This window comes from Podarcis tiliguerta (assembly GCF_965153285.1).
Source record: "Podarcis tiliguerta genome assembly, chromosome: 1".
Classification (NCBI taxonomy): Eukaryota; Metazoa; Chordata; class Lepidosauria; order Squamata; family Lacertidae; genus Podarcis; species Podarcis tiliguerta.
In genome coordinates this window covers 45,695,613-45,722,327 of record NC_139534.1, presented here as the reverse complement: position 1 = coordinate 45,722,327, position 26,715 = coordinate 45,695,613, and the positions used below count along the sequence as shown (strand labels likewise).

General features: G+C 40.8%; 2 protein-coding genes and 1 long non-coding RNA gene across 12 annotated transcripts in view; 1 reads left to right on the top strand and 2 right to left on the bottom strand.

Moving 5' to 3' along the window:
* On the bottom strand, positions 1–3,723 carry LOC310664860. The gene is made up of 3 exons (XR_014505082.1): positions 3,585–3,723; positions 1,430–1,590; positions 1–285 (listed from the first exon to the last, which is right to left on the bottom strand). It is a non-coding gene; the product is annotated as an uncharacterized lncRNA (long non-coding RNA).
* Positions 1,546–26,618, top strand: SEC22A (SEC22 homolog A, vesicle trafficking protein). Of its 7 annotated transcripts, none has more exons than XR_014504884.1 (8): positions 3,784–3,923; positions 12,552–12,755; positions 15,283–15,446; positions 16,475–16,669; positions 19,030–19,148; positions 21,469–21,534; positions 24,162–25,445; positions 25,513–26,618. XR_014504884.1 is itself a non-coding variant. In XM_083413303.1 (7 exons), exons 2-7 carry the CDS (start codon positions 12,574–12,576, stop codon positions 24,207–24,209), a joined length of 927 nt encoding a protein of 308 aa, XP_083269429.1. In that variant the 5' UTR covers positions 1,546–1,634; positions 12,552–12,573; the 3' UTR covers positions 24,210–26,618. The 7 variants fall into 7 exon arrangements, 4 of the variants coding, with proteins under 4 accessions (XP_083269429.1, XP_083269430.1, XP_083269427.1 ...); XR_014504885.1 differs by having other exon boundaries at positions 24,009–25,445; XR_014504886.1 differs by lacking the exon at positions 3,784–3,923 and adding an exon at positions 4,024–4,210 and having other exon boundaries at positions 24,009–25,445.
* The window catches only part of ADCY5 (adenylate cyclase 5), a 174,779-nt gene continuing 174,208 nt past the window's right edge, over positions 26,145–26,715 (bottom strand). For all 4 annotated transcript variants that reach the window (XR_014503644.1, XR_014503645.1, XR_014503646.1 and 1 more), the window contains one exon: positions 26,145–26,517. Coding sequence is in view for 1 of the 4 variants with exons in the window: in XM_083405879.1 (XP_083262005.1) it covers positions 26,506–26,517 (12 nt within the window). In the remaining 3 variants the exon portion in view is untranslated. The remainder of the gene's footprint in view (positions 26,518–26,715) is intronic.

The window sequence follows — 26,715 nt, the reverse complement described above, 5'->3', positions numbered from 1 at the left end:
TAATGGAATAAAAGTTTTATTTGATAGAAGGGAGTGCAGGCAAGTTGCAACCCAGCTGAAGATGGGAAGAATCCTCTCATCACACTTCAGAAGGCAGAGCTTTCAGATAAACATTGAGCTCATCAGGGACCTGGGTAATTGGATATGGAGAATCCTTCTTCAAAGTTGTCAGTTCAAATCTAGTGCAGCTCAGTTATGATGGGGAGTTACTGAGATCTGAAGATTGTTTGTCGGCCTTTGTGAGATGTATTAGGTGGTCGAGCTCCACTCCCCAAGGACAACTGTCTGTATAAGAAAAAACATCACTGTAATTAGTACAGATTCTCAGACTTCTCTTCCAAAGATGATTATATATGAAGTTTATATAATGTTTGAAGAAAAATTATTCTAGGCATTTACAAACAAGCAAATAGCTCCATATTAGAGATGAGGAATTCACAACAATCATAGGTAAAGGTAAAGGTACCCCTGCCCGTACGGGCCAGTCTTGACAGACTCTAGGGTTGTGCGCCCATCTCACTCAAAGAGGCCGAGGGCCAGCGCTGTCCAAAGACACTTCCGGGTCACGTGGCCAGCATGACATCGCTGCTCTGGCGAGCCAGAGCCACACACGGAAACGCCGTTTACCTTCCCGCTAGTAAGCGGTCCCTATTTATCTACTTGCACCCGAGAGTGCTTTCGAACTGCTAGGTTGGCAGGCGCTGGGGCCGAGCAACAGGAGCGCACCCCGCCGCGGGGATTCAAACCACCGACCTCTTGATCGGCAAGCCCTACGCGCTGAGGCTTTAACCCACAGCGCCACCCGCGTCCCACAACAATCATAATTGGTGGTAAAACAGTTTCCATTTTAACTCTGATCTTTGGTCAGATCTGTTCCATTCAGAATAAAAATGTCTGCATAGTTCACCTGTGAGGCTGTTGCCAAATAATTAATTCTGGGTATATTTGGCACATTTAACACCCTAAAATATCTGGTTGCTTAGTTTATATAGAAGCTGCTATACATTGATGTTGCTGGTAAATTTCCCACTGACTTCAGTGGTGCTGAGCAGCAGTTTCGATGTTTGACAATAACAGATTATACACCATAAAATAATGAGTTTGTCATGATACTTAAAAAAATATAGATATCAATGGACTGATTATTTCCCTGTGGTTCCTCTTCTGTATGCAAAATTATGTTGCATACTTTTTTTCAGACATTTTGGAGGAATATTACTTTAAACATACTTGTTATATATAAAAAACATGTTTAAACAGCAGAAACACAATTTAGCATAATTTTATGCTTTTTGACTTTTAAAAAACGTACAAAATCATGACATACATGATGATGTGTTTACATGAGCTAATTGCCTTAGCTACACGTGCATATTAAAGATTCTCTTTCTTTCAGGGGGACTTTTGTAGTATAATGTTGAGCACTCACCTGCTATATCACTCTTTTCATAGCAGCACATATGTAGTCTTTATTCTTAAAAGATGGCAAATGCTGGCATCCTCCCCAACAGGAACCTGACAGTTTGTCAATTTTTCTGCAGGTTGTACACTCTTCTTCTTGGTGAGCCACAGAACACATCAACCTTGGTGCTTTGAAAGCAATACAAACATGTACAGAAAATCAATACAAACTGGTACATATTGAAAATATTGGAATAAAGGTATTGTCATACATCTCATCCTTAGGTTTTTCTGTTCTCCCAGTGTATTATATAGGGAAATCCTGCCACTGTCTTTGAATTTTACTTCAGAAATTATAAAAAAAAGGATAAAAAGCAGGTGGGAATGGGTCATCTACTGACATCCCTATTGATGCTTACTTGGAAGTAAGTCCCAGAATGTTCAGTGGGACTTCCGCTGCAGCAAGTGCATTTAGGATTGCAGCCTAAGTGTGCATCCAGATACTTGTAACTTGAGTTGTAAGTCCGCTGTGGATGAGTATTCATCCGTTTTTGTTCACCTTTTCCTTAAGGAAAATCCATCCTGTTTGTAGCTGAACCTGGCTGTGCTATGTTGGCTAGCTGCTTACAACATCATGAGGCCACTTATCCCCCTTTTAAATTTTTCAGCTTTTTAAAAAAAGAGTGGCTTTACAAAAAACAAAAAAAGCAAGTGAAGAGTCACATCAAAGTGCAAGTAGATAAACGGGTACTGCTCCGGCGGGAAGGTAAATGGTGTTTCCGTGCATTGCTCTGGTTCGCCAGAAGTGGCTTAGTCATGCTGGCCACATGACCTGGAAGCTGTACACCGGCTCCCTCGGCCAATAAAGCGAGATGAGTGCCGCAACCCCAGAGTCGTTCGCAACTGGACCTAATGTTCAGTTGCCTTTGCCTTTACGTCTGTCCATAGCATCCCAACATAAAAAGAAAGCAGACACACCCCAATGGGAAATTTGTACTATGATGCCAGTTTTTAAATATGTCTGTAGGTATCCTAATGCTCTCCATAAACCCTTAACCAGACTGTTAGGCTTTTAGATTTGTGGAGAGACCACTCAGATTTAATAAAGACCACTCAGATTTAATAAAGAAAAGTTTCTAAGTCATGTACCTGTGGTTTATATATTAGGCTCAGCAATCATAAAGCTAATATAATAACTATCAGACAGTATTGAAAGGACTATCACTGCAGTGGTGTAGGGGGAAATAATCTCTTGAAGATAGTATTGTCTTTGGCCCCATAGCCTTAGCCCTCAGACTTATCTATGTATAGCCACAGATATAAATACAGTGAGTACTTCTGGGCATATATACAGAATACCTTACCTTTCCTGTCTCCACACACTTAGAATGAAGGAATACTGTAGATGTGCATTCTTCAGTTCAGGTTGGGATCCTAGCATACCTTTAAAGGCCCCTTGCCCTCATTTCCACAGACAATATTTTGAGAACACAGTGTTGGAGGAAGACATGTCATTATTGCAGGAAGTTTATGAACAGAACCATCTTGGCTCATTTCCACCAGTGTCAATTATTCAAAGATAATTAAGATGTTAAGGATTTAGCTCTTGGTTGAAAGGTATTTTTGAGTGGGCATGAAAGTTTATTAAAATGACATTATCTGCTCGTATTCTAGGTCAATTACATTTTTTTTAAAAAAATTCTATATACCATGATTGGATCCCTTTCGGAATACGGATCCCTTTTGAAATATGGGTACCCCCAACAAAAAATTTAAAATTCGGCTTTGTAATTTGGAATTTATGTGATTTGATTTGATTGGTCTGTTAATAAAAAATATTTTTAAATTTTTTTTCCATATACCACTTTGCAACACCTCAAATTATATTTTACTATTTTAGAAAGTACTAATCAATATCCAGTTAATTGTATACAGTAGTTTATTTATTTCTTTTGGGATCTTTCGATTTACAATTGCCATGTAAACCCCGAAATCTCAAAAGGCGCTAGTCCCTAATAAAGACAATACGATTATAACCAATTAATATCCCTCCTAGTTTCAAATCCAGGTGTACCGTTTTTGTTTCAACTTCCCAAAATCATGGTTTGGATTATACAAATTCTCGGGCGGGGTTTTTTTTTAAAAGGTATACGGCAATTTAATTACCCAGCGGCACCACTTACTTGGGAGCAAGCCCCGCTGAATGCAATAGGACTTTACCTCTGAACAGTATTGCGCCGTTCCACCATTATTCCCATAGGCAGATTCAGACCACACCCGCGACTGCGTAGACCAATGGCTGCTCCCGCAGCCATATATCCCCACAAAGCAATGGCGGCTTAAGCTACGCCTTCCCCTCCTTACCCCCGCAGAGCAATGGCGACTTTTACGCGGCGTCATGTGACGTCGCATTCTACAAGCGAGCGCTGTTGAGTGTGACGTGTCAAGACGCCCAAGAACGCTATGCGCGAGGCTGTGGAGCCGCGGTCCGGCTACGGATGCTGCCGGGTCGATTAAGCAAGGTAATTCCGATTCCCTCTCCGCGCGCTCGCTGCAGCCCCGAGTGGTTGCCTAGCAACTGAGCCAGCTTGCCCGTAGGAGCGCGGGCCCTGTCTTTGTGGGCCTGGGCGAAGGTGCGCCCTTCCTGTGGAGGAGGGAGCAGGCATAGGGCTCCCTCCCCAGGGACGTCCCCACAGCTGCGCCCTTTGGCACGGTCCTCGAGACCTGGGAGGGGACGTCTGCAGCCTCCAGTTGCTGCTGCTTCGTCTTCCCTTGTGGCGTTTCTGTGCCTCAAGAGCCCCTTGACCAGGTGGAAGTTCACCAGGGGAAGTTTTCTCTCTAGGGGTGGGAGGGAAACGCTGCAGCTGTTGGATGTTTTGCCCGCCATGCAGCAATTCAAGGCACTGTAACTGTGCCAGAGGGCAAGGCGGGCGGGGGGGGGGGGACTCTGCCCTTAAATACCTGAGCTAATGTAGCTGGGTGTGTGTTTGCGATTCGCATATCCCCCTCTAGGGTTTTGGCAAAAGGCGTATTGGGGAGGATTTGGAGAAGGAAGCGCTCTTGCATAATGAGGGATATATATTTAGGATTTTAGGCCTACCACTAAAAACTGCATTTCTGAGTGCAAGGCCTCTTGGTAGTTGTGGAAAAGAAGGGTGCCCTTTAGTTTTCCTCCCTTGCCCTTCCATGCAGGGTGCTACTAGTGGGGGATTTAATGAGACTATTTGTTTGTTGCTTTATGGTTTATTGAAATAAAAGGGGGTGAGGGAATCCTTCCCTCAGCCTTCCCTAATACAATACTGGGGAGGAAATGCTGTGACGTTTTAGGGCAATTGTTGTCGGTATGGCTGTGGAAAGTTATTAAGTGGTTAGTAAAGGTATAGTAAACGTAAAGGGACCCCTGACCATTAGGTCCAGTTGTGACCGACTCTGGGGTTGTGGTGCTCATCTCACTTTATTGGCCGAGGGAGACAGCGTACAGCTTCCAGATCATGTGGCCAGCATGACTAAGCCACTTCTGGCGAACCAAAGCAGCACACGGAAACACCGTTTACCTTTCCGCCGGAGCGGTACCTATTTATCTACTTGCACTTTGATGTGCTTTCAAACTGCTAGGTTGGCAGGAGGTGGGATCGAGCAACTGGAGTGGGGATTCGAACTGCCGACCTTCTGATTGGCAAGCCCTAGGCTCTGTGGTTTAGACCACAGCGCCACCCGTGTCCCAAAGGTATAGTAGAATCATAGAATTATAGAACTGTAGAGTTAGATGGTATCCCAAGCGTCATTTAGTCCAACCCCCTGCAATGCAGAAATCGCAGCTAAAGAATCCCTAATGGATGGCCTTCCAGCCTCTGTTGAAAAACCTGAAATGAAGGAGAGTCCACCACATCCTGAGGGAGTACATGCCAGGAAGGTCTTCCTTACCACTGTGGGTTAGGCCTCAGCTTCTTGAGCATGTTTTTATTGCTTAATGAATGTAATACTACTGTGGTAATTACTGATTTGGCCATATGTTACTCTGAGCTGTGTATCCCCAAGGTTACATTAATGCAACTCTCTTCATATGGTAACATTATTCCATAGTGTAAACTCAAAAAGCTACAAGTGTATTCCTTTTAGTTTCCTAAGAGGAAGTTGTTCCATCAAGGATGGATCACACTATTTCTTACAAGATCTTGCAAATAAATGGTACCGCAGTGTAAAAATGGTGTTAAAGTGAAATAATTTTTCCTCCTTCAGTGGTTTACATGAGATTCATTGTTATCTTATCCTAGAATAACCTTTTCATTTGACCCTTCTGAAATATTTATTGACTGTCAGTGGGATTGCTAAATGTAGTTTGATTTTAAGTGCAATCCTATGTATATGTACTTAGAAGGAAGTCCCAAAGAATGAGTTGGTTAGTTTATTTAAAGCTATTTATATATTGGTCTTCAGCTAAGTAAAACCAGAGCGGTTCACAAAATAAAATAGGATAAAATACATATTAAAACCATTATAAAATTATACCCTCTGCAGCCAGCAATAAATACAATTTCAAGCTGGGTCTGATTTATGGAATATAGGGTTCTTTAATTGTTATGTATTGTTACTTTTCCTTATTTTATGCTCTGCTTTATGTTTATGCTCTTAAAATTTTGCAAGTTGATTAGGAAGTCCTTACATAGCAAGCAGTTATTAAAATGAAATAATAATAATAATAGTCAGCAAAGGTTAGATAAAGAGCTAAGTCTGAAGCAGGTGTTGAAATCCAACACAATTTGCACCAAGCATATTTCAGGGCAGAGGGAGTTCTGTGGAACGGATACAGCCACAAGAAAGGCCCTTGCTTAGGTTGCTGCATTCTGTGCCACAGCCAGTGGTGACACCATTAGGAGAGCCTCCTTTGATGATCTTAACAAACAAGTAGGTCTATATGGAAGCAAATGCTCCTTCAGATATCCAGGCTCCAACTTGTATTGGCAATACAATGACTGACTTCTAGGTGGGACTTGCTCATAGGTAAGTGTGCATATGATCTTAGCTTTGGTGTTGCTCATAGATAGGGAACCTATAGCCCTCCATATCCTGTTGGATACCAGCTCCCATGAGCCTCAGCCAGTCAGGGACAACTGTAGTTCTAGTCCAGCAACATCTGAATAGTAAGTTACAGGTTCTCTATCCTTGCCTTAAAGTATGGGGCTGTCTTCCACCTTTCAAGATACGGGTACTGAGACTGGAAACGTGAGCATAGCCTAGTGAAAATATGGTTCAGAGCTATGGCAGCTGCATTTGTGGTTATAGCTTCAAAGCAATGGAGATTCAGCTGGGACCTTGGAGTCAACCCTTAGTTGAGGCAAACAGGCAAGTGGCTGATTACAAGCCTATTTTATTGTAAATAATGAAAAATAAAGTAACAGTCCATTGTTAATGCAAGCCCCTTTTAAGTTGCTGAAAGGACTGCCAGTCAACACAATTGAACACATTATTAAATAACAGATTTCAGCCATTATACTTGCCTATGTGGGCTTATGAAGAACAACATAATAAAATGTTAGCCAGACAACTGTAATATGTGCCAGTATTGGCACATGATTTACTGCCTTCTGTGTATCACTATGTACCATAATACAGGCTGTCTATCCACAGTATTATTTTAAAAGCAATTGTCATGCATCTCATTACTTTATTCATTATGTTTCTGAGAAAGCCAAAAGTTTTTAAAAGGATGTATTCATACCCATCTCAAATTTAAATAGGAAAAAAATCATTAAAACATAAACGTAAGGACACTAAAGGAGAAACCTTATAATAAGGAAAATTATTTTGCTTAATAATACTTCGTTCAGCATTCCAGCAGTTTCTAAGCCATTTCCATTCTTCTCCAAACACATCAATTTTGTTTCTCTTCTCTAACACAAATATATATTATGTAATTTTATTCATGATTTCTTTGCCCCATAATTTTCTATACCATTCTTTCAGAGATGGAAAAAGAAATTGTCTCCTTAGTTTTCCAGTACAGTATGTTGCAAATAAAAGTATAGCTGTAACAGTGCACTTTTCTTTCAGGAATAGTTGTTTCAGAAAACCTTTAGGCATAATCCTAAACCCACTCACTAGGGAGTAGGCCCCACTGAACACAATGTGTTATTAAACTTAATTTTTGGTTTGGAGAAATATGAGTTTAAGTATATTGTTTGTTCTTACACACATGGCCCACAACAGTCTGCAAAACCCACCTTTCTTTCATCTTGCTTTGAACTTATTTCGCTACCATTAGAGTGTAGACGACACTGTGATAGTAATTTATTGAAATTGTCTGAGTACTAAATATTTTCACCCAAATATATTTCTGTAAGATTACTGACAGCTTAACTTTTAGGGTCTCCCATCACTCATTTATATATATATTTCCAGACCCTCTTCTGTCCCGATATGTAAGCCACCCTTACTCTGAACCAACTTGCAATGCTTCTTCAACACTTTGCTGTGCATGTTTCATTTTCTGAGGGGCAAACTAGATATGGCAGTCTTTGCCTTTAACATACAGATTTTTAAAAAATGTTATTAGCAGCTGTCTGGATGGCTGGTAAATATTGGGATGGGGGAGATGTGGAGGGAGACTTCACCCATTTTCTGCCTTGCAGTTACAATGGAAATAATTTCGTGAAAACCTGTAAAGTTCCCATCGGCACTTTGGGAGCTTTCCCTTAATGCAGAGAGCACACCTGGAGAATGCTCCACATCTGCTGTGATCCCAGTGATTTTCAGCCCCCTCCCAAGTGGATGGTTAGTACATTTTAAGAGGAGCTTAAGTCAGACACACATTTAACATTGCATAGTTTATCCCTGAGCAGAGGCCAATTTAGCCACACATTTGGAGGTGTAATGTCAAGGAAACTGACCAAGTGATTGAGGAGTGGTCCTCCAAAGCAAATATGGAGTGCTGCAGCCTTCAAAGATGTCCTCACTCTCTTGAGTGGAGCTGTCTTCCCCACAGAAAAAAGCGGGGATGATTATACTCGTAGGAGCTCTACTTGTGAGTAGCAGTGCATATGGTAGTCTGTCTCAGAGAGAGCTTTTTTAAACTGTTGCTATTATTTCACACACTGGCAAATCCAAGTTATGCAACTTAAGTTGATGAGGACTCTTGCACGACAAATCCACTCTTTCCCTCAAATCAGACATTTCACAATAAGGAAAGTGATTGGATGCACCGGAAAGTGGGGAATGATGATTGCTTGACATCATGTAACTTCCCCGTATATTAATCAAAATGACTATTCGGTAAGTAGCCAACATCTTCTAACCTCCCCACAATCTTTGTGCATATTAATAAGGATAAATGCTCAATAAGCAGTTCATCTGGAAGCAACCAGAGTATTTCTAAAAGTGCAAGATGTAAGGATGGAGATAACAGGATAATAGCATTCTCAAATGATATACATAATAGAGGAGCAGCTCACAGGCGAATTTAATCCACAAGCACATTTTATATCATGCAATGACGTATGAACATGGTTTCACTTAGAACCCCTTTGACTAATGATATGAGATAGGGCTGTAGCTAAATACAGCTTTGTGCTACTATCATCTGGTAATGCATGGAAAACAGCTTGCCGGTTTTAGGGAGGCTTATCTTTTGGAAGAGTGACTAATTTGCCTTTGCATAAATAGGAGTTCAAAGGAAATGAATGCTGTTTATCCAGGATTTAAGGAAGATTTTGTAAAATAGATCTAGTACTGTGAAGCTCTAACCACCTCCAGTTCCCTAGTATTTGGGATTTTTTTTGTTTTGTATCTCTGGTCCTAAAATACAAAAAACTACTGAGAGAAAAGGAGATTCTGTACTAGCTTTATACATTGCAGAATTGTTTCAAAATAACAGAAATTGCATTATATAATAAGGTCACCAGAATTATACTTTGTTTTCTCATGTAAGATTAATTTTGATTTATGGAAATTTGGGTAAGGATAGGAGGGAAAATCTCTTTCTAGGTAGAATAGTATTAAGATTGAACTCATGGACTTTTTTATTGTAGGAAATTTGTATGCAATTTTGTAAGTGAACTGTTGGAACACATGTTGCATCTGTGAATTACAGGCCATTTAAACTGACAGATGTGCAATTAAACTATTTTAGCCTCATGAACAAAACTAGTCTAGTTCTAGTGTCTTACAGAACACACCATTACATTGCCTTTTAAAAATTGTTTTTATTAAAGGATTTTCATGGCTAACAAGGGTACATACGTCGTCTGTTTTAGAGGTACGTGCCTGTAGTGGTGCAGCCTCTCCAGCATTTAGGAGAGGTTCCTGGGTGTATCAGCACCAGCCTCCGAGGTGGTAAAGGTAAAGGTAAAGGGACCCCTGACCATTAGGTCCAGTCGCGAGCGACTCTGGGGTTGCAGCGCTCATCTCGCTTTATTGGCCGAAGGAGCTGGCATAGGCCAGCATGACTAAGCCGCTTCTGGCAAACCAGAGCTGCACACTGAAACACCATTTACCTTCCTGCTGGAGCAGTACCTATTTATCTACTTGCACTTCGTGCTTTTGAACTGCTAGGTGGGCAGGAGCTGGGACCGAGCAACGGGAGCTCACCCCGTCACAGGGATTCGAACCGCCGACCTTCTGATCAGCAAGCCCTTGGCTGTGTGGTTTAACCCGCAGCACCACCCACATCCGGAGGCGTTAGGTACCATCTATAAATTAGTTTCAAAGTTGGTTCTCTTCTTTTGGTTGAGATGGACTTAAAGGGTGGTTTAGACCATAGTTTAAACAGAGTTTTGAACACAGTTTTGTAGGGTCTTGAGTAGTAGTTTGTATATTGTGAATTCCATCCCCTTTTTGTGTCCCTCTGAAGTTTATCAAAGGTGTTCAGAGTCCTTTGACAGCTGGGTTATTTAAGAAGGTGTGCAGTTGGTGTTGGGTCTGCCAGGGTATACAAACTAGGGGACACCTAGTTTCCCGTAGTTTGTCTTTTATTCTTTGTGTTAGTATGGGTTTGCCATTTTTGTAGAAGTCTGTTAGGCTGTGTAAACCTTTGACTTGCCATGTTTTTGTTTGGAAGCTATGGGCTGCATGGTGGAATAGTGGGTGGTGGCCAGGGGGATTAATGGGGTTGGGGGCACTTGACATGCTTTCTCCTTCCATACTTTAAGCATGGATTGTGTGAACCTCTTTAGTGTTGTGAGGATTTTCTTTAGTTTGTTTTCGAGGAACGGTTACACTGGTACTTCCAGTTGCATCTCTCTCCATGCGCAACCATTGTTTTCTTTTAAAAAGCTGACAAAAATAGCTTTGTGTTAAACACTTTGGCTGGTGCATTCATAATGCTTCTTAATCATTTATAATGGTTAAGAATTCATGCGTGCCCCACAGGTTCAGACACAACTTTCTCCTCTTGGATGTGAATTTTCCTCTCCCTTTCATTTTCAAAGCTAACCCATGTTACATCTGTACTGTATCAAACTGCAGTTTGCAAATATGTTTCTAACCATGGTTGCAAATTGGCTTGGCACTAAACATTGTTAAAAGTGGGTTCGTGAGCTGTGGTTTGAGCTAAAAGTGGCTTTGTTCCATTAACGACATTTAAAAGTAACTTGCTACTATTCATTCTTAGGGCAGTGTTTTGTACTACTATGCATAAGAAATTGGGCAGGCAGACTATGGTATTCAGTGAATAAGTGACATATTTGCATCTGATCTACAATTTTGGGCTGGCTTGGCAGCTATGTCAAAAAATTTAGTTGCCCACTCCCTGCCTATCATTCTCCTGCCACCTTCTTTCCAGCTGACATCCCTCTTCCACCCACTGGCCTTTCCCAAGGGAAAAGAGAAATGTACATGTGGTTGAGTGTACTCGAGTGCTGCTGCTTTAATGTACTTGCAGCATATTCAGGGAACAGCATGTAACCCTGGAGCTGGGAAGCAGTGCAGATGACAATTCACAAACTGTGATAATCCTTGCCCAGCTCTCCAGGCTGGCTGACTTTAGGGTGGTGCCCAAGTGGAATTGTGGGAGTCTGTAGATACCAAAAGCATTCTGTTTGGTAAGTTTCACAATGCTCTCCTAGTTTTATGAGTACTTTAAAGAGAAACTTGAGTGTTTCTTAATTACATTTTGGGATATTTTACAAAAAGACTGCGTAGTAGGCATTTTAAACGCCTGCTATGAGTTATTACTAGAGATACCTTCTGCATTATGAATGTTTTAATAAGCTCTTCCTGTTTTCCACATATTATGAAGTATCATATATCTCACAGCTAGGAATAATATCCAGCTAGGAGCAAATCCCATATGCTAAGAGCAAACTCATTCTCCAACTTATGTAGCCCCCAAAAGCAAAAGAGGAAGCTATTGGCAGGCTCTGTGTTTAAAGGAGGGAGGCTAAGTCATCTCAGTGAACCATGCAATGCTGGTTGACTGCTGGAGGTGGGGAATGCAAACTAGTGTGGAGGGGAAATGGAAAGGACTGTTCTGGAATAGGCCATGATTGATTGGCTGGCTAGAACTCTGAACAAGAGCACTCCACACTGCAATATTTGTTGCAGGAGTTATAAATGAATGCAAGCAGGATGACAGCCAAAGCAAGGACACTGTGAAACAGGAGGGGAGGCACCAGCATGTTCAGGAGAACCCCAAAGTTAACAAAAAAATCTTAGGGACCATTCGGTCTCCACAAAACAGTTCAGTTAAGGCTGAGTATGCTTAGTGGTCACTCATTGAGTGCGTGAATGGAAAAGTGGGTGAAACAGAATAGAGCAGCCTGGATGAGGCTATGGCTGGCTGGAATACTGTACAGAAACACTTTACAACACTTTGTTGCCGGGCCCACTTATATATATTTCAGTGGTGATTCAGTTTTGTGGTTGGAACAATTTGTGACTGCTCTTCTTCCCCCAGTTGTGGTGACAGAATTACTTTTGTGATGGTTTGCTAAATGCCATATGAATATAAGAAATAGAATTAGGTGCATAGGAAGTCAGATCTAACTAGCTCACTTTTGTGTACAGTACACTGTCTGGTTGTGGCACTCCAGAGTTTCAGATGCGATATTCTCAGGGGTTGAACCAGGGATTTTACTAGAACCCCGAGATGCACTTACTGGAAATGTAGTGAATGAAAGCAAAGGTAAATCAAACTCTATATGTATGTTCTGTTTCAGATTTTCCTTGTGCCTGCTGGCAATGTCCATGATCCTGTCTGCCTCGGTGGTCCGTGTGAGAGATGGACTCCCTCTATCTGCTTCTACTGATTATGAGCAAAATGTTGGTGTGCAGGAGTGCCAAAAATACTTCAAAACTATTGCAAAGAGACTTTCTCACCTTCCTGACAGATGCACACTTCATGCAGGACTGTATAACCTAAAGTAAGTTTTATTTGGGATTTTATCTTGTTTCACATACAACTGTTGGCTGCTATAATAGGGAGTGAAACAACTATTTGCTTTTTGGGGGGGGAACTAGGTTAGCTTTAAATGATTATGTATTTTCATAAATCTTAAATATGAAGGCATTTGTACAGCTGCTTCATTCCTCATATATGTACGCCCATAAATTGTAGTAATCCTCAGAGATCCTGTTTTGCATTCCACTGCCATGAGCCAGGGCCTTTTTGGTGGCAGCATCTCAACTGTGGAACTCCCTCCCAAAGAAGGTTAGACTGGCCCCATCTCTGATATCTTTAAAACAAGAGGTTAAGACATTTTTCTTCTGCCAGTCTTCTAGTTACTGTAAATTTGTCTGTTCAGATCCCCATTTTTGTGGGGAGAGGAGAATCTGTTTTATGTAGCTCTTCAATGCTCCCCAGTTTTTAATTGTAATGAAATTTTAATTGTTATAAATACAGTAAAATAAATATTGTTTCAGTATTGCTTAATAATAATAATAACAATAACAATAATTTGCATCCCGCCTATCTTACTGGGTTGACCCAGCCCCTCTGGGTGGCTTCCAGCACATATAAAAACACAGGAAAAGAGCTGCCTGCAGATGTGTCCTAAAAGATATACAATTACTCATCTTCTTGACATCTGGTGGGAGGGCATTTCACAGGGTGGGAGCCACTACCGAGAAGGCCCTCTGCCTAGTTCCCTGTTGCTTCACTTATTGCAGTGAGAGAACTGCCAGAAGGCCCTCGGTGCTGGATCTCAGTGTCCAGGCTGAAGCATGTGGGTGGATATATAAGGCATATAACGGCAGACTAATCAGAAGTCAAATCAAGTGATTATCTTGAGAGCCAGTGTGGTGTAGTGGTTAAGAGCGGTAGTCTCGTAATCTGGGGAACCGGGTTCGCGTCTCCGCTCCTCCACATGCAGCTGCTGGGTGACCTTGGGCTAGTCACATTTCTTTGAAGTCTCTCAGCCCCACTCACCTCACAGAGTGTTTGTTGTGGGGGAGGAAGGGAAAGGAGAATGTTAGCCGCTTTGAGACTCCTGAAGGGGAGTGAAAGGCGGGATATCAAATCCAAACTCCCAAACTCCATCTTGATATACTAGGGTTTATGTCAGGCCACTATATCATAGGCAGCCAAGCCTTGGACTGCCCTTCTGGAAACAGAGATGCTTTTCCTTTGAAGTGTTTATGAAATGAATCTAATGGGGCAAAATATGCTGTGAACACATGGTGGGAGCAGTAGTGTGATGTCATAGCACATTATGCCATTTTGTTCCATTGGTTGTTTACCTTTAGTTTTTGAAGCATATCAGTTGTGACTTCACCTGGTGAGAGTGTTGGGTCACTCCTGCCTATAGTTTCTTTCATTTTCCTACAGACTTCAATATATTTTGTGTCTAAGACCATGAGTTTGTTGGCAGTGCTTTTTCTTTTTCTCCAATAGGTTATAGAAAAACCCAGCGTGCCTTATGCACACCTAGTTGGACTATGTTTATCTGGATTAAATTACAGCAGTGTACAGCAGCCATAAAACCATGTGTATCTTTAAGCTGAAAACATAAATTTTAAGCCTTTCTCATTGCCTTCATTTTTCTTGTACCAAAACCATCCTTTGGAATGGTTTATTTGAAATGACTTTGTGTGTGTGTTACAGTGTGTGTGTTTCATGATCTTAATAATTAAGTGGGCCCTAGACCAAATGGGGAATTAATTATTTGTAAGTAGATGCAAATGGAGTTGGAGAGAGAATCAATATTCACAGTTCAAAATTAGATAATTCGTATTATTATCTGATGTGTACATTTCTGGCACTGACCTTCCCTTAGTACTCTTGATAAATCTCTGGTGTTTAGTATATCAGTATATCAGTCTAATTATTTTTAAAGTGTCAGATGTACAGTATGTACCTAAAATTGTCCTAGAATTATTGTTTTGAATTGCACAAGGAATGATGAACTAATGCAGTGTTTTAGCAGAATGTTTAATAAATAAAGAGTGTAAGCATATGCCAGAATTTCAATTAGATCTGGGGAGTTTTCCAGCTTCTGATGAGTTCCTTTAATGCCATCATTGAATACTGACGAAGAAGCATCATTGCTAGGGCAGGATTTCATTCTCTGGCTCATAAAGATAATTCTGAAGAGCTTTTTCGTTTTGGGTTTTGGAATGAAGATGTCCTTTTATGCACAACCAATAATTAAAACATTCAGAGGTTAAAGAGGGGAAGGCCACCTGCCCTCTTTGATCTGTTTCCTTCTTCCCACTTTAGAGAGGAAAAATCCTCGTACTCTTCTGCTTTTTACTTGTGGTGGGACACACTCGGGACCTTTTCCTCTTGAAAACAGTGTTACAATTTCTCATGAATATTGATGCTTTCATTACACTCAGAGCCATTTTTCTTGTTCTTACAGCACAGAGAGCTCCTCTAGTCAAGCTGTAGATGCATGAATTTAATTCTGAAACATTAAACACATTTTAAAATGTTTTTGTTCTGTTTTGTAGTTTTATTAGTTCCTTGGGAGTGAGTTACATGATGCTCTGCACTGAAAATTACCCCAGTGTCCTGGCCTTCTGTTTCCTGGATGAGCTTCAAAAGGAGTTCATCACCACATACAACATGATGAAGACAAATACAGCTGTTAGACCATACTGTTTCATTGAGTTCGGTAAAGAGGATTCACCCCTTTCTTTAATGATGAACTTGTTTTAGATCTTATAGATATATAATTGTAACATATCTTTCCACCCCAAAGTGTTCAAGGTGGCTTACAAAAAGCTTTTTTATTATTATTACTCAGCTGACGCAATAAAATTAGCAGTTAAAATCTAAACATAACCATTGTTTGAGCCACAAACCTTTACTGTGATATATAGCCCATTCTTCCAGCACCTTACCAAAAAGAGAGCTTTCAGCTGTTTAATGACATTTTGAAGTGGTGGGTTTAGGTAGGTCTTCCTAGGAAGGGAGCCAGAGGTGATGCCACAATCAGGAAGGATTATTTTTTTGGGGGGGGGGGGTGGAATCACAGGGTGGAATTCATTGTTGTGTTATGTATGAGATATGTTCTGTATGCAAGCATTTCAGCTTGCCAGATGCAGCAGTCCTCAATCTCTTCCCCCTGTGTGCTGTGCTGGGGATTCCCCCAATTCCTTAGATTCCAGATGACCTAAGAATCTTCGATCTTCGAAAATGAAGAAGCCTGTGGGCTTTCCCCTTTAAGCATGTATTTTGCTCTTACATATGTATAGTCGTATGCTTTTGTTGGGAAAGAAGGTTCATCATTATGGGTGCTGTTAATTCTCATATTATGTGTGTCGAAGTAAAACAGGCTTGTTTTCAGAACAAGCTCTTGTTTTATTTTGTAAGAATATATTCTGAATTGCATGAAAAGCTAAACAAAATGCAATTCATTAATTATATTAGCCCTACTTTCAGGCTTGTCAGTGCATGAGTCATTAGTTTATTTATAATTAGATTCCTAGCGCTTAATTTTTTGGTGCTGCAAAATTAATTAGCCCATGATATATTAGTTATAAAGTAGCAACAATATTAAAACCTTCCACAATGGACATAAGAATTCCAAGTAATGAATTTAAATGTGTCTCAGAGACTTATATTGCCCATAAAGCCATGGGGTCTCAGATGATTTTATTAACATATGTCTTAAGGGGGTTTTGTTTTAATTTTACACAGATAATTTCATTCAGAGAACCAAGCAGAGATATAACAACCCACGGTCTCTGTCGACAAAGATAAACCTTGCTGACATGCAGACGGAAATCAGGCTGAGACCACCTTATCAAATTTCCTTGTCTGAATTGGGTTCAGCCAATGGGTATCCACATGTACCTCTTCCAGAATACAAAGGTACTGGGAAAATATCTACAGGTGAGTTTGTTTCCTTAAACATAATTTTGCTTGAAAGGTTCAAAACTGGAGCAATTTGTTTATACCAGTCTTGTAAATCTTGGGACCAAACTAGATGTCATTCTTGTTGTTTAGCCTGCCTTAAAATAAAATAAATGGCCATTGCAATGGGCCTATTCCGGATCAGGAGTGTGTCATGGAGAGACTACTTTAACCCTTTGCCCCTGCTGCTTTCCTGATTAGAATCTCTCCCACCCACAACACAGCACCTTCAGTTTGCAGTGGGAGGAAAGGTCCCATTGTTTCCTTCAAGGTCAAATGACATGTCTAATTTGATCCTAAAATTTTGCTAAATCTGAGGTCTTGCTAATGGCTCCACCATTTTATTCCACTCTTGTAACAATCAACAAGCTTGAATTTGTGAATATAAGTAAAAAGCCACTGCAAAATTTCACTTGTCTCTAGAATATGTGATTCTGGATTAGAACGATGGACATGAATGTAGGGAGGAAGCCAGTCTCTAACTATGAAGCTCACTGAGGTTTGATGGAAATTGTTATCTCATATAATCTGTTTATTCCGTCATGTTTGTTTTAGAGTAAAATACATGCAGAATAGAAATCTGTATTTTTAAAAAAACATGTTTCTTCCAAACAACAGCTAAGCTGTGCACAGATTAGTGTGTTCCTTCCAGAGTTTGGAAACAGTGATGCTCACACAGTCTAGTTTTCTTCTTCTGGAGAAATTCCCTTTGTCGCTGTTGTGCTTTCTCTGACTTTATGAACTGCTTTGGAGAGCCTTTTTCTGCTGCAGCTGTTCAATGCAAACAACATGGAATGACACCCCTCTCAATATTAATGTTCCAGCTCATTAACTTCATTGTTGGCACCTTTACACTTCACTGATTTAAACAGAATGATTTAAATATGGTTCAGTAACCTCATTGTGACTCTCTCTGTGTTGCCTAGACTACTGTGGATTTTGTCCTGTTTTTTCATATTCATTTTCTGTCACTTGTTGCGGAATAGCACAGTAACTGCTTGTACACACATTCACTATGAATTGGCAGACATTTGTGTGTACCGTTGGTTCTCCAGTAGCACCGATGAATGTCTGCATAAATGCTTACTTTCAGCCACCTCCTCCACATCTTTTAGCGTCAGTATAGTTTGTAAGAGAATTGTGCAGTGGGCCCCTTTGTGGATTTGCCGGTGAAGCAAGAAGTTTTCATACTTAGCCTACCTCTCCTTCTGCTTCACAGTGCTCCATTTAGCAAATACACTAAGGCACTATGCCTATGTACATTTACTTGGGAGGAAGTCCATTAGGATCAATTGGACTTCCTTGTGAGAAACAAAGGAGTGTCTGATTAAAGGGCTAAAAGTGCTGGAGAAGGCTAAACTGACAATAGTTTTTGGAAGACTTTTAGGAGATGAATGGACCCCATTCATTGCCTCCTAGAATACCAATTATGGGTATATTACTTCTCATATTTTTGTAATATTCCACATTGCTGTCATTTAAAAATATGGAAAAGGATCAGGCTGTCAACTTCTGTGCACTTACTTACGTGCAAGTAAGTGCCATTGAGCCCCTACTTCTGAGTAAGCATGTTTAGGGTCGGCTATAAAGCATTCTTTAAGAGCTGTAACTTATGCATTAGTAGAGCAGAAAAGCAAACCCTGAGAGCCCTATTTCAAGGGTGAGACTTAACTACTCAGTGGCTAATTGCAGACTAATTTCACCTGCTCGTTCTGCATTTTGGAGATTTACAGCTGTGCTCCCACAATCCAAGCCTAATACTTGGGTGCATTAGTTCAAAACTTATTTTTAACCAGGCCTTGGTGAATTTCAGTTTTTGTTCATGCAAAATATATTTTTTCCAATGTGCTCTAAGAGTTATGCTTCTTCAGCTTGCTGTTATATATTCTCTAAGCATGTACTCAGTTTAAAATACAGTGGTACCTCGCAAGACGAATGCCTTGGAAGACGAAAAACTCGCAAGACGAAAGAGTTTTTCGTTTTCTGAGTTGCTTTGCAAGACGGATTTCCTTATGGGCTTGCTTTGCAAGACGAAAACGTCTTGCGCCTTTTTTTAAAAACCGCCAATGCATTCCTATGGGAAACCGTCAATACACATTGGTGCTTCGCAAGACAAAAAAATTCACAAGACGAAAAAACTCGCAGAACGAATTAATTTCGTCTTGCGAGGCACCACTGTAAATGAAAAGGGAGTCTCTTAAGCTTATGAGTATTTTCTCATTTAAGTTACAGAATCTTGAGCAGGAAGTCACTGAAAAATAGCATTAACATTTTTGGCTCAAACATTAAGGAACATATCTTTAAATATTGATAAGTGTTTTTTCCCCTCTGCCTTCCAGCCCCTCACCAGCGACTGGAACCTGTGACTCTGTCAGGGATTGTTTCCTTTCTACTCAGCCTTTTATGTGGGGCTTTGAATTTAATTCGTGGTTTTCATGCCATAGAGAGTCTACTGCAGGTACTGTAGCAATGTTTATGACTTTGTAGCAGGGAAAAACAAAAGCCCAGCCTTGGAAGACCTACCTACCCATTTCTTTTTTTAAAATGCTCTTGCAATAAGTGGTAGAGTTAAATCACTCTCTGAATATTGTTTGGATAAGGAGAAACCCCTCTTTTCCCACAGAGGGCTGGCAACTATGGCCTGCAAGCTGGGTTTGTCCTTCTGAGCTAAGCTGTTTGACATCTCAGCTGGTGGAGCAATATATCTTTCTGTTACTAACATGTTTCAGACCTGTGTCGCTAGCTTTTTTTTGTAGGGAAACTGAGCCAGTAAAGAAGTCCAGAATGTTTCACATGTAGACTTTAATAAGATTCTTTGAGTTGGTCTAGCTATTAAACTTTACAATAGAAGTAGGTTTTCCCTGGTGTGTTTCTGACCACCCCATCATTTCTGGGCCGTTTACATGGTGAGTTTGCCTGCCTGCCGTGGATGTCGATGACATTCATTGCTGGTGGTGGAGGAAGCTCTCAGTGTGATAGCACTGAATCATGTGACAGGTTGTTTGGGGACAAGTAGCTTTCTGTGGGGATGTTGATCCACATGGCCAGTGAACTGTTCTCTTGCATCAGGGAAATCCATGATGGAGTACCTTCTCTCAGTGAATCCCTTTAGAACACAGGATTGCTGCAAATACTCTCGGTATTGAGAGGATCATAGAAAGATGATGTGAGAAGGATCTGGGAAGTTCTACTGTTCACTTACAGCAATCCAAGCTAAAGCTCTGGATGCACTAGTTAAAACTGTTCTTTCCTATGTTCTCCACTCTGGGAAAATGTTTTGGAGGACTGCACTAAACATTGGGAGCTCCTAGAATCATAGAGTTGGAAGGGACTCAGAGGATTCTAGGCCAACCCCCTGCAATGCAGGAATTTGCAGCTGGGCCTTATGGAGTGCTCCATGTTTTAACCAGCTGAGCTAAATGGCAGGTGTGAGTTCTAGTCCCATTTCAGATGAATTGCATCACCTTTTCTTTTCAATTCAAATGTAAATGTTTTCAGTGAAATTTAAAATACACTTTTGAAAAGTCATTTTGAACTGCACACACTATTCTGGATTTCTCTTCTGGCTCAGGATACTAAATTATAATATAATACGGAAGTAATAAATGAATGTTATTACTACCCATGCAACGGTTATAACAAATGAGATGTCCTTGAGGTCTTGTTTCATTTTTCAATATTCCACTAAGCATGTAACATAAAGTTATATTGACTTGTACTCTATAATTGCCCACAGATTACAGTTAGAAATTACACCTTCCCCATTATCATTGAAGAACCTTCTGATTTGCATGCAATTCTAGTCTTTCTTGCTCTTCCTTTTGAAAGCGGTCTTCAACAGCCATTGTTGTCTTTTCACTTTCTCATAAGGAACTCATATTTCAGTTAAGAAATAGTGTGCTGCTTGTGTGTAACAATTGCTTTTGTTATGTGCACACATGTTCTGGTACGTCAGGTTTTCTGTAATGTGAGAAACAAACCAAAATCCATTGGAACCCATATCTCCCAGATCCAAAGCTCCTGCTCATACAACTGTTAGATATTACAACTTAAGGAAAGTATATCGTATAATATTTAGCTGCCATCTGTGTAAATACTGCTTTGTGGGTTTTCTTCATTACCCGTTTACTTTTTACTTTGCAGGAGCTGAGCACCACCTAGTGGATTCATGTGATTGCGGCAGATCAGTCTCTCTAAATGTTGATCTGTGGCAATTGCTGAAAATGGGCCGGACATTTTGCTTGTTTTAAGAGAAAAAGGGGCACATTTGTGAGAGACGCTAAGGCCCTACACCAGCTTACCTCTTCATAGTCTGTCTCCTGAATTTTTATTTCCAAGTGTTTCTACTTAGTCTGGCGATTGGTGGGGACAGGCTGCAGGGAGATAAAAAAATGGATGGGGGGAGGAGTTTAGCACTTGTCACCCATGTACCCCATTTGCTCTTAAAATGAGATCTCTGCATTTAAAGAGTGGAAGAGTTTCCCCCCAATGATAGCTGTTGTACATTGGAAAAAAAGTGGTCCAGTGGGAATATTTCAGATACCAATTTCAGTAAATGCAGAATAACATTAATTTGATGGTGAACAGATGGCAATACTCACTTGATTTTTGCTAAATGAATGTAGACATACCTATTTAGCTATTACTACTTAAGCAATTCAGTTAAATGTGTTTTACTGCCTTACATTTATCATGACCCAAGTGCTGGCTGCTTGGCTGACACTGGGACCAGTTGTGCAACTTCCGTTACTAAATAAGGACACCAATTGTTTCCCCAGAACGACAGAGAGGACCTCAGCTATGTTATTGCCTTTTTCCTCGGCACGGCAGCTTGTTTATATCAGGTAGGATCTTCCTCTTACAAGTCTGAAGGATTTTTTAAAAGTTGTAATCCCTTTCTGACTTAGGGTATGTTGTATCATACCTTGTGAGTCTAAAATTAAATGTGTGTAAATAGATTTATTTCAAAGTTTCTTTCTGAGTTCGGTTGGTAGTGGGTGAACTGTACTGCAGCTCTAGTTTAGCCTTTCTGGACATTTGCATTGAAGTCTACAAAGTATATAGCTGGTGGATTGCAACAGAGGCTTGACTCCCCCACATTGTCACAATAGATAAGTGCCGTACTTTTCGCTCCATAGGACGCACTTTTTCCCTCCTAAAAAGTAAGGGGGAAAGTCTGTGCGTCTTATGGAACAAATGTGTGGTCCCTGGAGCCAAATCGCTGTTGCCCTGCGCTCCTAGTCTGCTCTTTGGGGGGGTGGGGGGGAGGAGCCATGCGGCTCTGCCGGCAGCTTCTGCTTTCCCCTGAAGCCCCGACAAGGTTTGCAAGCAGAGGGAAGGCTGTGTGCTCCTGGGGTGCTCTTTGCCCCGCGCTCCTGGGTTGCTTGGTGGGGGTGAGGGTGGGAAGCAGCAAATTGCTGTCTCTCAGTGCCTCCTAATTCAACTGCAAAGGATTGCCTAACTGGATTCTGAGCTCCATTTGAAGTTTAAAAATATTAAGTTTGGGGATTTCTTCAAGTAGCAGTTTTGCAGAAATAGTCATAAATACATGCAAAGCATCTCCACAAACCAGTAATAGTGGGCTCAGGAACAGTTTAAACTGCACAACTATAACCACACATCCTGTGTGTTTGTGTGTGGACCATGTTCCTAGCAGCTAATCTTTATTACTGAAAAGAGGCATTGATACTCCACTCCAAATCTATAATTCATTATACAAATTCTTACAAGTACAGTCCACCTAAACTAAACCAAAAACATTGTGTTGGTATTGAATGGAAGCTATTTATCTGCCCTCTTTTCCTCCTCTGTTCTTTGCTCAGTCACTCCATTTTGAATCTTCCTTTCAAAACAACCATGCCTGTTTTTAGAAAACTTCAGAGATTAGGAACTGGAGCGCAATCATTTGATCTCTTTGCTCTTCCTCCATACTCCAAGCACTTCTCATTTGCACAGCCCTGGTTTCTCTCCCTGACTATTAATATTCTTGATTAATAACAGTAAAATGCTCAAATTTTAGTTTTTGTTACTGCTGCCAATACTGACTTTCCAGTGATAATGAAAACAGCTACATTATAATGGAATGTCTGTCCTTTTTCCATTGTCTTCATTATATACCGTGGCTCGCTTTAAAGCAGCAAAGTGGACAGGAGCCACACACTTTCCTGTTTTAAATAGTTTAGTACAACATTTGAATCAGATTTTTTTTCTCTTGTTTTCCTGCTCTAAAAACTTGGTGTGTCTTTTGGTCAGGAGCATCCTATGGAGCGAAAAATACGGTATCTGAATTTTGGGCCGGGAAAACTGAAGGTGGTTGGGCCTAATGTGGAGCTGTTTGAAAATATAGAGCTGCCTTATAACAAATCAGACTATTAGTCAATGTATCCACAGATTGGCCCTGATTTTCCAGAGTCTTTCTGAGCCCTATCTGGCAATTTCTGCATGTGAAACGTGTTCTGCCCCTCCCCACAGATGTTATCTCATAATATCACACAAACTAGTCCATGATGAGGCATAACTTAAATCAAACTGGGCTTTTATTCTGGAATTTATCGGACAGAATGACAGATTGTTGCCTGCATTTTTTGGTTAAGATTTCTTAGCATGCAGAGCTTGTCTGAGGCCCAGGGTGAGAGTATTGTTAGAATCAAGTTAAACAAAAAAGCACCTGGTCCCAGGTGAAGGTCCCTGGCTAAGACTCTGAGGCTCAGTGTACCTGGCCACCCACAGGCCTGCTGAAAATTTCTGTATTTTCATTAATGATTTTATGGCCATGCAGTAAACAGGTAAGCTTATTATGCTAACTTTCCTGAGAGAGCATATTGTATCTTCTTAGTGGAGATATTTGTTGCTTCAGGTAATATTTAATCAAAATAGCTGGTAACAGACAGCTTACTTTCAGCTGCTGTGGTATTTTATTTATTTTAAATATTTATTATTATTTTTAAAGGGTTTACAAAATTCATATGGCTCATAGAAGACTCTTGTGTAGACTTCAACTGCATCTCCAAGATGCAGGGGGCCAGGACAGATGTTCAGAAATTGGATCGTACCTCCACCTATGGTAGGGTTGTACTAGAGTGCACAAATTTTGGGCAACGATAATTTGATAAGATATTAAAATGCCACAGCAAATGGTAGATTTAAATTGAAAGACATAGCTTTTGTCAAGGGAGCTCACACTGTGGAGGTAACATTTGCATTCCCCTTCTTACCTTTGTTGAGTGGAAAGGCACATTAGCTGGATGCCGCTTGCTATAGAAATATGAGAAAATTCAACAGGTTACTTACATCCTTGTGACTTTTTTTCCCTTTGCAGTGCTATCTGTTTGTGTATTGCACAGGCTGGCGGAACATCAAATCCTTCCTAAGTTTTGGCTTAATCTGCCTATGCAACATGTATCTCTATGAACTACGCAACCTCTGGCAGATCTTTTTTCATGTGACTGTGAGCGCTTTTTCAACGTTACAGATCCGATTGAGGCAGCCACAAGGGAAGGCCCCTGATTACAATGTGTGATGGTTGTCCTCCAGCAAGTCTCAAGGCAAACTTGATCCAAGCAGTATTCCTCTCAGGAATGAAACACTTTTCTGCAAGACAGACGCTTCCCATAGTCTAGGGCATTAATGACAGAGAAATTCTTCTTCAAAGAAGAGCTGGAAATGGTTCGGGACCCTGTTGCGGGACAAATGAAAACCCTGTGCAGGAGAATGTACCTCAAGGGCAACGTGAGAAGTTTGGAGGGGCAGCATGAAAATTCCACATCCAGAAGTATGAAAATGGCAAAGAGCTTGTTCTGCATATCAAGTGATTCCTTCAGTCCCATACCAGGTTTGCCTTTGTGAGATAGTAGAAAAGGCTGAAATAAAAGGATGGTGTTGCATATTAACAAACTGTTCAATATGAATGAATTTCTAAATGCGAGATTATTGGATGCACATAAGTTTAATGGTGTGTGTCTGCATTTTCCTTAATTAAAATCTAACCCAGAACCATCTGTTCATGGGGATTAGTTCCTGGGCCCCAAAGGCCTACCATCTAGTGCAGTGCTCATTCTGAATTGCTTTGTTTCTACCCCTCCCCAACTTCTTCTGTGTAATTTGCTTTGAAAGAAATTTGGAAAGTGACCTCTCTCTTCTGCAGCCCCAATAGCAATCTCTAATGCTTTTCTCTAATGCTTGAAGGATGAAAAGAAGTTGACTAGCCTCATCTAGGAAAGAGCCTAACTTCTACTAATTTCAATTTAATTGTCTAAGAAAAACTGTTCTGGGAACAAAGGGAATTAAAAGTACTGGTTGTGGACAACAGATCTATTGTAGAAGAGGTGAGCAACCTGACATAATCCTACAGTGGACCAAAATAGCCTGCCTTCAGCAGACCAATGAGGGAGGGTGATGGTTATTCATTTCCACCCTCCTCTAACCCCTCTGTAGCAGGTTTTGGGTTAGCTGCAGGGAGGAAGATCGTGGGGGGGACAGATGGAGACCCATGTTTCCTTCCCTATTCCATTGGTGGCCACCTTTGCTGACTCAATGAGCCTCCGTCATTTTGAGGATTATCACTGGATACAACCCTACTAATCTCACCTTAATGAGAAAAGTAAACCTGCTGGATTGCATTGCATCCTGTATGTTAAGTAGCAGCCATGAGAACAAAATGCCTTCGCAATGAAGGTAGTTGCGGAAGCTTCCTCACGTCCAGATAAAAGTCATTCAGGGTTTGTGAGGATTTTAGCAGCTGGGGTTCAAGAGATCTGTACTGTCAGCATCCACTGCCATTCTAAACGCACGTCAGCCATGAGATGAGGAAGCTTTTCTCCCAGAGACAAACTTAAGATTCAAGAGAAGCCTGTTCTATGTTTATGCTTGCATTTAATAAACTCTACAATCTACTCCCACTGATCTAGGCACAAGCTTTCAGTGTGAAAACTTTCTGTAGAGATTTTAGCAAGAAAGCAACGATGCCAGACTGAAGTTATATTGTCCTACCTACCACATCTCTAACGTTTTATGATCCTCCTTGTAAGATGTCACCTACACAAAAGTGGTAGTTTTTTTCAGTAAGCAATATGATTGTCCAGTCTTAGTTTTACTATGAATCCTAAGCTGCTTTACACATTACAATAACTTCTAAAGCATTATTTTGTAGGACAATACTGAGTGGGCAGAGACTACCCAATCAGTTTACTCCCACACGACTTGGAATACCCCTGCCCTCGAATTAGATGCTGTACCCCAGAAGTGGCTGACTGTTTTTGTCCCAGCAGCAATTTTCATTCTTGACTAACCTCTGGACAGTGGCCACCCAAAACCATTGCATGCACACATAGGAACTCCCTCATCTACATAGATCAGCAGAGGAAGGGTTAATCACCCTCTCCCTGCTCATCAAATGATTGCTAGGGAGATTTGCACCCACATCAGAGTGGTGAGCTCTACCCGCTGTAATGCTAGGTGCCACTGCTGCCAAAATGGATGAAGCTTATGGGGGGGGGGGGTAGAGGCAGATCAGGCCCTAGATCTGGAGGTCAGACATTATTTTGAAACCACATGCAAGTAATGTGTGAAGTAGCCCAAGTATGTTTGTTGTAGACCAAATGTTAATAACAATACACACAAATTCTTCATTTATCATGATAGGCATACAAAGAGTCCTAAACTGGGTCTTCCAGTTGCCCTAGTCTAGTTGCTGTTCTTGTATGTTATATTTTAAATTATCATGAAGGTAAAGAAAACATAAGTAAAGGAACTCCTGTCAAACGAGGGAAAGACTCACTCTGGTTGCCATGGGACGCTGCGTATGATGACTTTGGGCATCAGTTTCCTAGCTGCAAAATGGGAATACTGATCATTTTAATGAAAATGTAAAGTGCTTTGTAGAATAAAAGTGCTGTATAAATAAATGCAGAAGCAGCTATAAGACGGTCAAGACTTCTGAAGTGAGGTCACTGCAACTTACACGGGGGTCTTTGTGGATTTTTTTTTTTTTATGAAGGTGTTTATCACAGCCAACACTTCAAGACTGG

What these genes read in the sequence shown, in the direction of transcription:
- SEC22A (XM_083413303.1), top strand. Translation starts at nt 12,574, where the DNA reads ATGTCCATGATCCTGTCTGCCTCGGTGGTCCGTGTGAGAGATGGACTC. An exon ending in ATACTGTTTCATTGAGTTCG is followed by an intron (nt 15,447 to 16,474) that starts GTAAAGAGGATT and finishes AATTTTACACAG; the next exon opens with ATAATTTCATTCAGAGAACC. An exon ending in CCATAGAGAGTCTACTGCAG is followed by an intron (nt 19,149 to 21,468) that starts GTACTGTAGCAA and finishes TTGTTTCCCCAG; the next exon opens with AACGACAGAGAGGACCTCAG.